At 51.8% G+C, this 17,231-nt stretch overlaps 1 protein-coding gene across 2 annotated transcripts in view; it reads right to left on the reverse strand.

Moving 5' to 3' along the window:
• Positions 1–17,231, reverse strand: part of PDE10A (phosphodiesterase 10A) — a 625,228-nt gene that overhangs the window by 308,664 nt on the left and 299,333 nt on the right. The window contains exon 1 of one of the 2 annotated variants that reach the window (XM_086708293.1): positions 3,734–4,915. The exons of the other annotated variant lie outside the window; for it this stretch is intronic. Within the exon in view, the coding sequence (XP_086564419.1) occupies positions 3,734–4,586 (853 nt within the window). The 5' untranslated portion in view covers positions 4,587–4,915. Of the gene's footprint in view, positions 1–3,733; positions 4,916–17,231 lie in introns of those variants that run through there. 2 annotated transcript variants of the gene reach the window in all.

A 17,231-nucleotide genomic window follows, 5' to 3' on the forward strand; every position in this document is an offset into this window, starting at 1 on the left:
TTCTGCCGTGACCTGCACCCTGGCCTGGCAGGAAAAATTCACAACTCTGCCTTGCTGGTTGTCTTGGGACGTATCCGGATCTGTATTTCAAGTCCTCTGAAGGAACAGTCCTCATTATTTTCATCTCTCGCCAACAACCTGCACCCAGTAGGGGCTCAATATTTACCTGCTGGCTGCCTGTTAGCAGACTTGACCTCCGAGACGCGTGTGTGGAGTGCATGCACAAACCTGCCGTGTCATTTTCCTTGCTCCCTCCGTCCCCTCTTTGACCAGCCAGCACCTTCCTCTTCCTACAGCTCTGCACCATTCGCAGTGGCCTGGCTGTAGAGACAGGGGCATCTGTGAAGGAGACTTGCCGACTTCTGAATGTCCTCAAGTCTTGTCCCCCTAGGGATATCTCCCGCACCTTCCACCACAGCACCGAATGCAGGCAAGGGGAGGCATATTTTCCAGAAAACTGCAGCTTATACTGGTCTATCGCAGCATGACTTTTTAGCTCTCCTCTGCGCGCGCGCGCGCGCGCACACACACACACACACACACACACACACACACACACACACACACACACCGGCAAAGTGGACTTCTCCATTCTCTCTGGGAGAATCTGGATTCTCCAGGTGCAGATTCTGTTCTATCCCACCCAACAACTTTCCAAGCAGTGACAGGGCTTCAGCCCGGAGCCTGAGGGCAAGGTCAGAGGTCAACATGTGAAGGTAGTTGGCTGACGAGGGGGGAGGGGGAGAGTCGGGCATGGCTTGATGAGGGTGGCCTGTGACCAGTGACCTTCTAGAGCTGGGCATCAATGCTGCACCTGCTTCCAGGAGGCTCCTCGCGGGCACGGCAGGGCCAGGGCAGTCCCCGGCAACCGGCAGTAGGCTTGAATAAGCACTTGTTCCGTGCATTTACTGACTGAACCAGTGAGTCAGCGGGAACCGAAACGCACAGCCAAAATGGACAGGAGCGGAACCAGGATATCAAACTTCCAAACACGACTTGCTTTTTGTCAATGACGGAAATGAAACCGGCATTCCTAGGAACAGTAATTGGACACAGCAGCCTTTACGTGACAACTTGACTGTCAGACCCAGGAGAGACCAACCGGAAAGGGAATAAAGGGAATACGCACGCAACAATTAAGGCACACCTGTATACATTTGGGCATTTTTACATTCTTAGAGAATCCAGAATTTTTTTTTCAAAAAGGCTCATTTTTACCGACAAACATGAAAAAAGTCTGCCGAGATTTCAGTACTCGGCAGTTCCGACAGGTGTGGTTTATCCTGTAGTGAGACAGAAACAAAGACCCCACAAGCAGCAGAGCAGAAACCGGCCACCGACCTTTGGGCATCCCTCCACTTCGTCCCATTTCTGCCTGAGGCAGGTCTAATAAGAGATTTTGCTTAAGAGCAGCCCCTTCATACTCACGACCCAGGTAATGTCCCAGAGAAGCCTTTTTATAGCCTCCTGTTCTTACTTAAACCCCAGGCTGCTCCTCGCTGACTTGGTCAGGGGGAAGAAAACAGATACACAAAGACAAAATCCCAGCAACTCTTGAGTGTGTTTATCCGCGGTCCTCTCCCAGCCAGAACTTTTGGCAGAGTGGGTCCCTCCTGATGGCTTTCTTCTCTAGGTCCTCTGTCCTTCCAAAGGGGAAGCCTGCTGGGTCCCCCTAGGACAGCCCCAGCCAGCCTGAACTGTTCATCTTTATCCCGCCCCAGACATCCCTGGCAAATGCCCCCACCCCAAAGTAACAAACTGCAGTAAGGGGCAACATACAAACAGAAACCTCAACATTTTCGAGAACTCGGTTCCATCTAAATGCCTGCCCCCATCTTCTTACCGCTCCCCTCTCCCCCAAAACAGTGTTCATCCCAGATGAATGGAGGTAACCTTCCCTTCCCCCCCCGCCCCAACACACTCCAGCTACCAAACGTGAGAAGCAGATGTTTATGTAGAACGCACAGTGCAGGTGGAAGGGGACAGACAGGAACCCCAGTCCCAGGCCCACGGCTTACCCAACGCACTTCAGAGCTCCTTGGGAGCTCACCCCACCGAAAATTCGGGGCAAATCGTTGTCCGTTTCAGTAAGAAAAAATGCCCGCAACTAAGGGCAGCAGGCCCGGCCCCTCGTGCCCAGACCACGTCCCTCCCCAACTGAGCATCTAAGAGTCAACCACGACCCGCGGGTGGGGGGGCTGGAGGAGCTGGGGAGCTGCACGTCAGACAAGGGGAGACGCCTGCTAGAGGGGTCGGGGGCGGGGGGGCGGGGGTGGAGTGCAAGGCCCACGTCCGGCGTCCTATCAGGTCCGCCGGCAAGTAGCAGAGACGGCCGCCGGCAGCCGGTGGCCGAGGCGCGCGCGGCGCGAGAGGCCACTGGGCCACGCGGCCGCGGTGCTTCCGCCCGCGCCCGGGAGGCGGGATCGCTGGGGGCTGCTGGGCCCGCGCAGGACCCGCTCGCAGGCCCAGGGGCTGCACCCCAGGGGCGCTCAGGCGGGCAGCGAACCCAGACAAGTGCCGGCAGCGAGGTAGGGCTGGACCCCAAGTGCCCAGAGGCGAAGACTGGCCGGGGCTGGGGAACAAGCGGCAGACGGGAGCCAGAAGCCAAAACGGCGACCCTGGAGAGCGTGCCGAGAGCAGGCGCCGCGGAAACGCGGTTCCCTAGCGAGCAGCAGACAAAGGCTCGGGTGCGCACGCGGTGGACGGTGGCGCCCGGGCCCCGCGCTGAGGGCCGCGAAAACCCGCGCCCACCCCGGCCGGGGCCGGAGTCGCCCGGTGCCCCGCGGGCGCGACCTCCGCCGTCCCCCACTCCCGGCCGCGGGTCTCCGGCCCTCACCTTGCTCGCCCTCCATCCGCGACAACGGCGATCCCCCCTTCCGCGCACCGGGTGTCTCTTCCCTCGGCATCTCCCGCCTCTTGCCTTCTAGCAAACCTCTGCCTTGACTATTCTGCTCAGCCTTGCCCCCCTCCCCCGCGACACGCCTTCCACCACCCCTGCTCCCGCGCGCTCTCAGCCCCGCACCCGGGGCCGGGGAGGCGGGGCGGCCGCGCTCGGCCCGGGGGTCCGAACCGGCGGCGCCTTTCTCCTCCACCCTGACGCCCCATTGTCCTTGCCTCAGCAGCCCAAGCACCAGCTCAAGCCCAGGATCGAGACAAAGTGGACTCTGGGCGAAGGTGCACCCGTTTCACTCTGCTAGTCCAGGCTCCGGAACAGGGTCACTGCAGGGGGGCGGGGAGGGGGGAAGGGGCCCCCGCGCCCACACCGACCCCGGGGGACCGCGACTGCCTTCCCCTTGGGGAGCGCGGAGCTCGGGGTCCCGGCCTGCCCTCCCTCGGCCCGGGGACCCAGCGGGCGGGACCCCCCAAGCGCAAGCCCACCGGTCCCAGGCTAAGGAGAGAGGAGCCCGGCGTTAAGGGGTCACGGAGTAGAGACCAGGACGACGTGCCGGGCAAGTGTGGCCACAAACAGCACCGGGGGACCCGAGGCCGGCGGCGGGTCCCGCTCTCACCGCGCGGCGTCCGCCGCCCTGCCCGGTCACCCGTCGTCCCCCCCCCCCCACCCCACCCCACCCCCCGGTAAGCGCGCGGAGCCTGGGAAACCCGGGCGTCCCGGCGCGGACGGACGCTCCCGCGCGCCACCAACGCGCCCCGAGCCCCCCGCGAAGCCCGCTGGGCGCCCAGTGCCCCCCCCCCCCTAACCCCGGCCGCGGGGAACGAGGAGCCCGGCACTTACTGGGGCTCAGGAAACACTCCGTCAACCTTCGGAAGCAGCTCGCGTTATTAGAAGGTCCATCTTCCATGTCGGAGCCGAAGAGCAGGGGCGACGCGGCGGCGAGGGCGAAGCCGGCGCCTCGGGGCCGCCGCGGGGTTCGGCCGCCGCCGCCTGGGCTGGGGCCGGGGCAGCCCCCGCCGGCGCCCGGGAAGCCGGGGGAGCCCGCGCGGCGGGCGGCCGGGCCGAGCGGGAGCCGGAGCCCGGCGCGGGCCGGGAGCAGCAAGCCCTGAAGCGCGGAGCAGAGGAAGAGCCGCCGCCGCCCGCCGCCGCGGGGACTGCCGCCGGGAGGGACGCTCAAGCGAGCTGCCGCCGGGGCTCCGCCGCCGCCAGCATCGCCGCCGCCTCCTCCAGCCGCCGCCGCCGCCGCGCCCTCCCTTCCTGGGAGACGCACGGGGAGGTGAAAGGCAGATGAGGAGGGGAGAAGAGAAGGAGGGGGCGGGGGGGGCGGCGGCCAGAAGTAAAAGGAAGATGGAGAGGAGGAGGAGGAGGGGACAGGGGAGGAGAGGGCGAGCGCGAAGGGAGCGCGGGCCGAGACCCAGCCGCCGCCGCCGCCGCGCGCACACGGGGCGCCCGGGCCCCCGGCGGGGCCGGCGCGGCCTGCGGAGGAGGGGGGCGGGCGCGGGGGCGCGGCTCGCTCGGCCCGGCCGCGGCCAGGCCGTTCGGGGGCCGGGCCCGGGCCCGCCCCGCTCCCCCCGCCGGCCGCGCCGCGCCAGGGCTCCGGGCGGAGTTTGCCGGGGCCGGGGCCGGGCTCGTCCTCGGCCGCCGGCAGGGGGGCCTGGGGGCGGGGAGCGAGCGGCTCCGCGGGGCTGGCCATGGCCCTCCTCCCCGGGCCGCGCGGCGGGGCCGGCCGCCGGCGGGAGGGGCGCGCCGCGGGCCCGGACTCGGCGGGCTCCGCCCCCGCGGGACCTGCCCTCCCCGGCCGGTCGGCCCGCGCGCGGGTCCGGTCCTCCTCTCCGGTCTTCCGCCGCCCCTCGCGGCCCAGTCCTCACATGGCGTCCCGCTCCGGGTGCGGGAGGACCTGGGGCCGGGCGCGAGTCCCCGGCGGCCGGCTGGCGCGCGCGATCGGCGTGCTCCCGGCCGGGGCGAGGGGCCGCGGAGACGCTGCCTGCAAGCGTGGCGTGGTTTGTGCGCGCTCCGGCGGCCGAGCCTCGGCGACTGCTCGAAAGCAGCGGAGAAAAGCGCCGCAGTGCCACTGCCCGTGGAGGAGGTGGCGGCGGCGGCTGCAGAAGACGCCCACTGGCGGAGCGGGCGCTCCCCACGCCGCCGCCGCCCGCGCCCACGTAGCGCGCCCCGCCGCCGCTGGGTCCCCCGGCGCCGGGTCCCCGCACCCCCGCGGGCCTCTGCGGACGCCGGGCGTCCTGGCTGGGGTGGGGGGCGGGGGAGCTCCTGCGTCTCTGCGGGGCGTCGTCACATCTGGGTCTGGTGTTCCGGGTTCTAAATCCGCCGCCCAGCAGCTGCGCTCCGCTGGGCGAGCCACGTCGGCCTGCCCCTCGCCCGAGCCAGGGAACCCTCCTGGTGGCTGGCCAGCAGCTCCGACCGAGCTGGGCTCAGAGCTCCCGGGAGAGGAGTTCAAACTCGGACGTTTGGTTGGAGTTTAAATCAACGCACAGTGTTTCCCATAAACTAAGATTTAGTAAGTCTGTTCATCCCCGCGACTCCCTTTGCGATACACGCTTTAGAACGAACTTGGTGTGCACAGCACAGTTTGCCCCGGGTGAGGTCAGAGAATGGACAGGGCAAACTGTGGCTCAAAAAAGAAACACTGTAAGATCGTCACCCCAAAGCCCTGAGGACCGCCTCGTCACCTGCGGCTCTTTTGCACATCACCCACCCCACCCCCGCTCCCTCCTTCCCAGCCCGAATCCAAACAGTTGCTGCCGACGGGAAATGTGCCGCCCAATGGGCGCTCAGAACTAGAAGCCGCCAGAAGTTTGGGAAGTTCAAGCGCCCGAGCGCACTGATGCGCAGGTGCCTGCGTCCGGGAAGGCGCGCTGCGCGGGGTCACCAATGCACTCGGGGTCCGACAGGGGGGCGACAGGCCTGCTGCCCCACGGTGGGACGGGCCGTCCAGACTCCCTCGACCAGGTCCCCTTCCCAGGAGTGGAGCGCGCGCACCGGAGCCCAACTTGCACGACGGGCAGGGCGGGCACCTGAGCGCAAGGCGTGCGCGGCTGTGCGGCCGCGTGGCTGACACAGGGCCCGGGGCCCGGCGTGCGCCCTGCAGCCGGGCGTTTCTCGCTTTCCATGGCTTCTTCCGACCGTCCAGCTTCCAGGTGTTTTTATTTTGAAGCGTGCTCCAGATCCTTCCCTAGTCCCTGCTTCTTCCCCACTCCCATCCAGACACCCACAGTGGGAAAGGACATATTTGTATTTGCACCAGACTGGGCAAGTGGGGCGCCTGGGACTTGATGCGAGTCCCCTCTCCCAGCAAAGGCTGTGGGCGTTTCAGCAACCGCGGGGCGCACGCGGAGCGCTGCCCGTAGCGGGCGTCAAGCCCTGGCTCTCACTAGATCGTAATCCCTAAATTTGCGAAACAGGAAAAAGATTCTGGTGACTCTTACCTTGCAGAGTGGGTATTTTTACCGCTGCCTTTGCTTTTTTTCCGACGAAGAAAAAACTAGAACAATGCTGCCGGGTCTGGTGCCGAAGCCTCCGGGCCGTCGCATCGGAGAGGCGCAGACCCGGACTCCGGGATTCTCGTGGGCGTCGGGACGCCGCGCCCGCTGCGGACTTGGCCTCGCGGGCAGGGTCTCCCCAGGGCTCGAGGGCACGCGTTTCTCCTCGAAGTGTTTGCTGTTCGTTCTTTTACGCGCCAAACGTTTCTTCTCGTCGGTTACGTTTCTTTTGTTGCCTTTTGGAGCGGTTAAAGTGACCTTCCCATTATAAGAAAATGTACAAGTGATTCTAATACAAGCCTCCATATGGGCGCGGGAAGCGGGGCGGGAACCATCAAATACTTGTTCTCTGGGTCTTTTTAAAATCAGAACGCAAACTTTAGTATTTTCTCTAACCCTTTTCTGGCATCAAACTTCATTCTATTTTCCGTCCTTCTTTCCTCCAAACGCTTGCTGGAAGGCACGCATTTCCTGGACAAATCAAAAATGACAAAGCATGACAACGGAAAAGGAACACGCTGAGGAGGTGTTTACAGATTATCGATTACACGGGTTAAGTAACTCCCTACTTAACGCTGGAGTTGGGCTCTGTTAACACAAGTGTGGCAGGCACCGCGTCACGTGTCCTTTCTTCAGCAAAGCTTGTTTACTCCAAGATGTAAATTGCAAACCCGCGGATGTAAACGCTCTGTCACTCACCCTTGTGTTCAGGTGTTGCAACACCTGTGGAATGTGTTTCTGGTGCATTCTTTTCCTTCCCTTTGAACTTCTCTAGTGATATATCAGAAAAGGGGAAAGATGTCACTAAACATTTGGTACTGCAAACCTTTTATGAATAAACACATCGGCCCCAAATTCAGTGAGTGCCGCGTTCCAATAGTCCCCATGAAATCTGCGATGCAGTTACATGTCCAAATGTTACCAGATTGCAGTGCAATTTAAACACGACTGAAATTATTAGTTGTAACTCCAGGGGCACGGGATTCACGCCAGCACAGTGCTCTTTGTGAAATAAACAACCTTCCTCATTTTCAACTGAGAAAATGCTAGCCTACTGCAAAGCATAAAAACTAAAATAACATTAGGAAGGCAGTTAACGCTAGTAAAGTTGCCAGAATTATGATGATCGACGTTAAAAGCATTTGTCTCTGCCCTTCACCAAGAAGAATGATCAGGAAAGAAGTTTATATTGGTAAATGAAACCCTATGCTTCCTTCAGTATCTGCCTGTTTATCATCTAATTTATTTGTTCTTAAAAGGATCTTAAAACGTGGGTCAAGGTAGAGCCTAAGGTATTTTTTAAATGATTTCCTCCTAAAACTGTGAAATTTCTTTATAATAACCATCCACTCCTTTTAGTAGCCTGAAAGTTAAATTTATAATAAATATGGTTTTTATTTCATTAAATTTTGGTCAACAGGCAGGTCAGTGTCTTAATTCATTTTATTTAACAACTTTTGTTACTAGTGCTGACAGCTGTAAACTTCACATTGTCAACTGATTGAATAACCTGCTTTTTCTTTTCAAATATTTCTTTAGAAAGACAGAAACTAAAGGTTGATTAAATATTAAACTCATCTACTTACACAGATAAAGTCTATGAAAAAGACACATTCTTTGACACATTTACCTTGATTTTAAATTTTATGACTTACAGAAGTACATGGTTATCGGAGCAAAATAATTAATAAGCAGGTAGCTCTTGCTCCCACGCCCAAAAGAAACATGTGGGTTTTACAGTCCGATTTTCAATTTAATTGCTAGTAAATTATCAATTTATATGTCCCCCAGGTGTGATATGTCATCCCAACAACGCTCTGCATTCTAATGAAATAATTTATTAGTGATTATCTGGCATGTGAAAAATGGAGTTCAGCTGTCAGGCATCTACTCACGACCTCCCGAACCCACCAACTCCCCCGCTATGAGTTCTAAGTTTGTCTTTCCGGGAAGCCTCCTTCGATTTTCCTCGTCCCTAATCCACCATAGCTGTGTCGGGGTAGACTCCTGAAACTGATGTGTTTTTATCAGCACATATGAATATTTTGCATTAAATCTCCTAAGAAACGTAATGCGTGTATAATTTGCATCGACAATTCCGTTTTAAAGTTTGAAGTCAGTGTCCTGCTACCCTTACCACTCATAACCTTTAATAAAGGCCATCATACAGTAGGTGCTCAATGATTGCTCCCCTACCTTCCACCTGCATGCTCACTGCTTACAAATTTCTGTTAGTGTTGATGTTAACAAATCTTGACTTAAGTGAGGGATGCATTCTTACAGTATTGTTGTAGTCAAGCCTAAAAAACAAAGGTCATTATAATTTCAGTAAGAAAATATTATTATATAAAGTCAGTCCACTGGATGGCACAGTCTTGAAAGTAGACAAAGATGATTTAAAAGACAATTTCTTCAGCTACCCTTCATATTCCTAGATCTTCAGGTTACATTTTTTTTGAATTCAGTCTAATTAACTATAAAACAAAGTACAATTTTATATTGCCTTACGTTATAAAACAAGTAAAAACCAGTATATTATTTCACATTTAAAAAACCAAAATAGTGTGGGGCGCCTGGGTGACTCAGTCGGTTGGGCGTCTGACTTCGGCTCAGGTCATGATCTCACCCTTCATGAGTTCGAGCCCCTCGTCGGGCTCTGTGCTGACAGCTCAGAGCCCGGAGCCTCCTTCGGATTCTGTGTCTCCCTCTCTCTCTGCCCCTCCCCCGCTTGTGCTCTGTCTCTCTCTGTCTCTCAAAAATGAATAGATTTAAAAAAAAAAAACAAACTTTTTTTAATAAAAAAAATCAAAATAGTGTTTACTTTTCAATGAGAATATTTTTGATCTTAGGCAGATTATTAAACCATTAATATTCCAAACAAATCTTCCTAAGTGTCCATACCTTCCATAAAGAGGGTTCAGGGTGTTTCTTGATACATAAGATTCAAGTGGAAATTTTCATTAATCAAAAGCAAAGCATTTAATTCCCTCCTAAAAAATAGGCTCTGCTTAATGTCTAATGAGCATCCAGCCCTGAGGATACCGGTGTGAGAAAGAACTGTTGTGGTTATGTAATCAATACTAAGTTCCGGTGATAACCATGTAAGCATTAACTCTTACATAACACTGCTGTGTTATGACATCGAACTAGATTTTGAAGCTGTTTCCATTCAAAAAAAATATCAAATCGCTTTAGAGATCCACTGTGATCTGTAGCCTGCTGAAGTAGCCGTCATGTCTTAAAAACGTGCAAACTAGACTATAATCATGTTGTGTTTAAATAATAACCAGTGCTGTTTAAACAATCAACACTTCTATCAAAGTGGAACCACAAGTCAGAGATACCAATTACATCTGAGACTATGTTTGAAGAGTCCAATAAACACAGTATGAGAGAATTATTTGTATAGCTATACACACACATACACACACACACATATACCTAAGAGAAAGAAATTCCCAAAAGAAAGAAATACTTCTTTAAGACAGTCACAGCCCAGTGAACGCATTTAAATAGAAAGTGACCACAGGGAGTGTTCAGGATAAAAAGGTAGGCTAGGGAATGGCTTCAATTAATAAAGTTAATTAATGATAAATTAGGGAAAGATCACCAAAGTTCCTACTGAGTCTGCCCCACCACGAGGAGGACATTGGTGCCAGCACAAATCACTGTGTGGATTGTTAATGTTAAGCATGTCTTCATCCGTGGCTTGGGAATCCTTTCCTTGTAAACATCATTGTAGTATAATACCCATATTTTTACAATGAACCTTGGTATTTATTCAAGGAGTCTGATGCACTTTTGGGGAAAAGAAAAATTGTTGGCTCTTCCAGATTTGTCTCAAAAATAAGGACCAAAAAATGGCTCACTAAATCCAGAGAATTTTTTTCTGTTCATCTCAAAAAAGAAAAGAAGGAGGAAGAGGAGGAGGAGGAGAAACCAGCCATGGCCTGGGGCACAAGTGGGCACTCTGAGTTGTGTGCCAGTCTAGACCAGGATTGGACGGGCATTTAAGGGCATGCAGGGAGGCCAAGTTCATCCACATGGGTGAATTGTTGTGACCCTGACTTATAAAGACCCGTTTCTCCCTGAGTTTCTCTTATTAAAGTGCCCAGAGGAAAAGGAGAGAGAAGGTTTCACGCTGGTGTGCATTCTACAAAGTCAGACACACAGTTCCCAGGCAATATCCCAAGGATTTGGACTTAGGAGGCAGAAGGCCCTTGTCTACACAGCCAGCCTGACTTGCTGGTCCACACACATCCAGTATCTCTTAAAGCAGCAGGTTACACGGGAGCTATACCTAGAACTTTGTATATGAGATCCTTGGAATTGGACCCGTATAAGAAAAAAACAACTACAGGGGCGCCTCAGTGGCCCAGTCGGTTAAGCGTCTGACTTCGGCTCAGGTCATGATCTCACGGTTCATGAGTTCGAGCCCCGCATCGGGCTCTGGGCTGACAGCTCAGAGCCTGGAGCCCACTTCAGATTCTGTTTCTCCCTCTGTCTGCCCCTCCGCTGCTTGCACTCTGTCTCTCGCATTGTCTCAAAAGTAAATAAACATTAAAAAAAATTTTTTTTAAAGAAAAAAATAACTACAGAAGCCGAAAGATAAGCAGCCTTCGTGTTCAGAGACATCGGACTTTGGACAGAGCCAGAGAAATCTGTTAGGAGCCAGCATGTATTGGGTAGGCAGTTAAAGAAAAAAGTGGAGACAACATATCTTCCATAATCTCTGGACACATTCATTTCCTTTGGTTCAGAAATTGGGGTTTAATAACTTTGTGTTTGTGTGTTGCACTAATTAAATTTTTTTAATGTTTATTTATTTTTGAGAGACAGAGACAGAATGCAAGCTGGGGAGGGATAGAGAGAGAGGGGGAGACACAGAATTTGAAGCAGGCTCCAGGCTCCGAGCTGTCAGCACCTAGCCCGATGTGTGACTCAAACTCATGAGCTGTGAGATCATGACCCGAGCTGAAGTCGGGTGCTTAACCAACTGAGCCACTCAGGCACCCGTGTGTTGCACGGATTAATATTGTACCCAACAACAAAGGTAAAGTCAAAAAAGTGGGATGTCCTCTCCAGACAGCTCATTTGCATCTTCATTATGCTCCCAGCATGAAACAATCTTTAAAAAGGGCTTCGTTGTTCCAAACAGAAGAGCCACAGCTGTATTACAAATCTGTAAGCATCAAGACAGTATGGTACTGGCACAAAAACAGACACTCAGATCAATGGAACAGACTAGAGAACCCAGAAATGGACCCACAGACCTATGGCCAACTAATCTTTGACAAAGCAGGAAAGAATAGCCAGTGGAATAAAGACAGTCTCTTCACTCAGCAAGTGGTGCTGGGAAAACTGGACAGCGACATGCAGAAGAATGAACCCGGACCACTTTCTTACGCCAAACACAAAAATAAATTCAAAATGGATGAAAGACCTCAATGTGAGACAAGAAGCCATCAAAATCCTTGAGGAGAAAGTAGGCAAAAACCTCTCTGATCTTGGCCACAGCAACTTCTTACTCAACACGTCTCCAGGAGGCAAGGGAAACAAAAGCAAAAATGAACTGTTGGGACCTCATCAAGATAAAAAGCTTTTGCACAGTGAAGGAAATAGTCAACAAAACTAAAAGGCAACCAACAGAATGGGAGAAGATATTTGCAAATGACATATCAGATAAAGGGTTAGTATTCAAAATCTATAAAGAACTTATCAAACTCAACACCCCCCCCCAAAAAAAAATAGTCCAGTGAAGAAATGGGCAAAAGACATGAATAGACACTTCTCCAAAGAAGACATCCGGATGGCCAACCGACACATGAAAAGATGCTCAACCTCACTCATCATCAGGGAAATACAGATCAAAACCACAATGAGATACCACCTCACACCTGTCAGAATGGCTAACATGAACAACTCGGGCAACAACAGATGTTGGCGAGGATGTGGAAAAAGAGGATCTCTTTTGCACTGTTGGTGGGAATGCAAGCTGGTGCAGCCGCTCTGGAAAACAGTATGGAGGTTCCTCAAAAAACTAAAAATAGAACTACCCTGCGACCCAGCAATTGCACTACTAGGCATTTATCCACGGGATACAGGTGTGCTGTTTTGAAGAGGCATATGCACCCCAGTGTTTATAGCAGCACTATCGACAACAGCCAAAGGATGGAAAGAGCCCAGATGTCCATCGATGAATGAATGGATAAAGAAGATGTGGTATATGTATACAATGGAGTATTACTCGGCAATCAAAAAGAATGAAATCTTGCCATTTGCAACTATGTGGATGGAACTGGAGGGTATTATGCTAAGTGAAATTAGAGAAAGACAAAAATCATATGACTTCACTCATATGAGGACTTTAAGACACAGAACAGATGAACATAAGGGAAGGGAAACAAAAATAATATAAAACCAAGGAGAGGGACAAAACAAAAGAAACTCATAAATCTGGAGAACAAACTGAGGGTTGCTGGAGGGGTTGTGGGAGGGGGGATGGGCTAAATGGGTAAGAGGCACTAAGGAATCTACTCCTGAAATCATTGTCGCACTATATGCTAACTAACTTGGATGTAAACTTAAAAAATAAAATTAAAATTAAAATAAAATAAAATAAAATAAAATAAAATAAAATAAAATAAAATAAAAACAGAATAGCCAGTGAGTATGGGCACAGGCCAACCACTGGAAGGATCCTGAATTCACCACTTTAGCAATAAAACTGGGCTTGGCCCAATTTCATCTCTGACTTCCTGAAGTTGCACAAGGAATCTCCCTATCTGTCCTCTACCAAATTTCACCTGTCTCTTCACTGACGGCAGGTCTCCAGTCAGATTATTGCAATCCAGTGGCGTGCATGAAAGTTTACTGTTCTCCTTCTCCCTTCTAGCACTGCATTCTGGTAGAAATTTCCACTGGAAGTTCCCAGAGATCTCTACCTAGGAGTCTTGCGCCCCTGGTACATTATCTTGCATTATGACTGTCAGTGTTCAAAATAATCCTACGTAAGGACCCTGACCCCACTTACATCACCCACCATCAATGCTATCAGTAAGAAAAAACAATTTTTTGGCTTATCAACCCGAGTTTAAAAAATATACCACAAAGCCAAACATACCTCCTGATTTGAAATCTCCATGATAAATCTCCGTCTTACTTTTTACTTATGAGAAGTTAGTCTGCTGTGCACGGAGAGCCTCGGGCTGAGGGGCAGGAGTGTGCCCCTCAGCAGGCACGTGCCCACTTTACAGAAGGACCCGCCGAGCAAGCCTCCGCAGCATCGACAGTTTGCTGCTGTTGCTTTCCAAGTGACACCGGCCATTTGTGAATGGCCCCAGCTGGCCCAAGTCCAAGTCTATCCACTTGCGGTCAAACAGGGCGGGAAGGTAACATCTGGAGGCTGTATGTGCCCCAGCTCTGCCACCTGGCAGGGGGCCAGGAAGAATCCTGCCACACACGGATGGTGACGGTGGCCTGTCTCGTATCAGAGAGAGAAAGCTTCAGATGGGAAGCAATTTGCAGGCTGGGTGAGACCGTGTCCATCCTGTCCTTCCAAATGGTGTGAGGGTGAGCCTTGCTCCCCGAGTGTCTGGATCCCAGGACGCGTGTCTTGTGGTATACACACTGCCATACCCGTAACACACTTCCTAACCCGAGCCATCAGAAAATGCAGCGGAGCGAAATACAGGAGGAAGAGCGTCTCGAAGGCACTTCTATCACGGTTACCGTTTTCCCCTCCGTGGAGTCAAGGCCTCGTCACAGGCACGCCGAGCACTGCAGTGGACCGTCATTCACCCACAGGCAACTCATTTGATACCGAAAGTTTAGAAATGTTAACATGTGCATTCAAAAAAATGATCTCGCTTGGTTTAAAAAACAAATGGAATTAGGGGTGCCTGGGTGGCTCAGTGCGTTAAGCGTCAAACTTTGTTTGGCTCAGGTCCTGATCTCACGGTCCGTGGATTCGAGCCCTGGATCGGGCCCTGTGCTGACGGCTCAGAGCCTGGATCCCACTTCGGATTCTGTGTCTCCCTCTCTCTCTGCCCCTCCCCTGCTCATGCATGCTCTCTCTCTCTCTCTCTCTCTCAAAAATAAATAAACATTAAAAAAATGTGTTAATGGGATTGAACAAATTAAAACCAAGTTAAAAATGACTGTGATTTTATCTAATAATCTCATATAATTGACAAATCCTGACATAATCACCTTAATTTAAATGTGAATGTCTTCCTCTGAATTCCTTTTCCGAGTTTCTGGAGTTAGCAGAAGGAGGCTTACGGGAAGCGGGAAGCGGTTCAGGTTCCAGGGAGTGGAGAAGGCAGATACTTCCCGGGCCCTGAGAACAGCCCAGTGGGCCAGCATTCCCCATGCCTTAGGCGCGGGGCAAGAATGGGAAGAAATGTGTTCAAACATGACGAGACGTTAACAGTGGCAGGGGGACCATGGATTACGGCAGAGTCTCAGCATATGAAGGAGAAGTTGATGGTATCCTCTTATAGGTGCAAGGAGTCTATTGATCGTTCAGACAACACGATCAATAGCGTAGCTTTCTCGCTAGCTACTGACGCCTGTACGTATCTGTGGCCTCCAGGTACCTGATACCCTTTCAGATTAGGCTACCCCGGTGAAGAGACGAATTTCATACGTTTTCCATGTGTCAGTGTTCCGTCACCCTGTTTTGGCAAAAAGTTCACTGTTTTTGAAGAATAAATAGTAAGTGATGCTTGCTATAAATTCCCAAAGTCGACTTGTTTCTGCGAGTATCATCCAGCGATAGGCAAGAGTGAAACCCTCGTCTATTTTTAACTGTTTTGACTACTTTCCTAACCCGCTTTCCCCAAGACTGGTAAACTTGGGTGATTTTATTTTTATTAAAAAAAGTTTTTTTTAATGTTTCTTTATTTTTGAGACAGAGAGAGACAGAGTGCAAGCAGAGGAGGGGCAGAGAGAGAGGGAGACACAGAATCTGAAGCAGGCTCCAGGCTCTGAGTTGTCAGCACAGAGCCCGAAGCGGGGCTCAAACCCACGAACCGTGACATTATGACCTGAGCTGAAGTCAGGCGCGTAACCAACGGAGCCACCCAGGTGCCCGGGTAATTTTATTTTTTTTAGGGATGCCCTGAGCACAATAGCCCAAGAGTGATCACAGGGCACTATAAGCCCTGAAGAGCACAAATACAGCCCAGGGGCTTTGCCCACTTGGTCCCAAGACCTGAATACCATTTACACGGCCACTTGTGAGTTAAGTCAACCCAGGAGAAGAAAATGACTTATTCATTCTGCCGACTATTTTGTATATCTCTCTATGCCTGTGTTCATTATGACTGCGCTCAGAAGACACAATTCATTTACCCCCATAACTGCTCATAACAGCGCTCAGAGGTGGAAGCGTTTATGGCTAGGACGCAGGCACATTTTGTAGATTTTTCACACATAGCGTAAGCCTGAGGAAAAGCAGCCATGGCAGGCAAATTAGAGCCACTGATTTCCCCTTTAGTTATATATCGTGTGCTTTATTCTCTAAGACAGGATGTTAACATTCAGTATTTCTGGATTTCTGTTTATTAAGGTGAGATCAGCTACACAGGGCTCAATAAAAATGCTCTTCCCATATGAAAGCAAGCGTGCATATGAAATCACTCTCGTTTATAGCCGGGTTAGTATATATCCTCTGAAAGTCAACCCGTCTGTTCTCTGTCAAACTCCATCTCTTAAGTGACTGTAAAACACAGGTCAAGTCTGCTTTTATTTTTGAACTCTGATTTCAACAAGCCCAACATAAGTAAGTCTTCAACAGAGAGATGAGCACAAGGAGATGACTAAAATATCCCTTTGAATCTTGATTTAGAAACTGATTCTAGGTACAAAAAAGATTTCCTAAAGCTTATCAGAAAACTCATTACCTGCATAAAGGTATCGCCCCTCATATATCTCTAAGTGGTCAATGGTATAAAGCGACGTCTTTCAGCTTGACTGAAGTTTTTTTGTTTTTTAATATTCATTTTTGAGAGACAGACAGACAGAACACAGTGGGGGAGGGGCAGAGAGAGAGGGAGACACAGAATCCGAAGCAGCTCCAGGCTCCGAGCTGTCCACACAGAGCCCAATGCAGGGCTGGAACTCACAAGTTGTGAGATCATCCTGGGCTGAAGTCAGATGCCCAACGGACTGAGCCACCCAGGCACCCCTTGACCAAGCTTTTTGTTTTTTCTTTTTCATGTTTTTTATTTTTTTTTTGACAGCAAGAGAGACAGAGCATCAGCAGGGGAGGGGGCAGAGAGAAAGTGGGGAGACACACAGAATCCGAAGCAGGCTCCAGGCTCTGAGCTGTCAGCACCGAGCCCGGCACCGGGCTCAAACCCACGAGCTGTGAGATCGTGATCTGAGCGGAAGTCTGACGCTTAACCGACTGAGCCACCCAGGCGTCCCAACCCTTGACCAAAGCTTTTGAACCAGACTGGCAATTCGCTGTGGCCAACTGGAGTTGTGAGCGTCTATTGGGATAGAGAAGAGTACTTCCCTTTGCCCTTAACAGTGGATTGAAAAAAGGTAACAGCAGCGGGCCCACCCCCACCCCTAGCAATTAAACCTGAAACTAACTGGGGCGCCTGGGTGGCTCAGTCGGTTAAGCGTCCGACTTCAGCTCAGGTCACGATCTCGCGGTCCGTGAGTTCGAGCCCCACGTCGGGCTCTGGGCTGACCGCCTGGAGCCTGTTTCGGATTCTGTGTCTCCCTCTCTCTCTGACCCTCCCCCGTTCGTGCTCTGTCTCTCTCTGTCTCAAAAATAAATAAATGTTAAAAAATTAAAAAAAAAAAAAAAAACCTGAAACTAACCAATT

This window comes from Puma concolor, chromosome B2 (assembly GCF_028749965.1).
Source record: "Puma concolor isolate L17-30 chromosome B2, mPumCon1.1.hap2, whole genome shotgun sequence".
NCBI classification, from domain to species: Eukaryota; Metazoa; Chordata; class Mammalia; order Carnivora; family Felidae; genus Puma; species Puma concolor.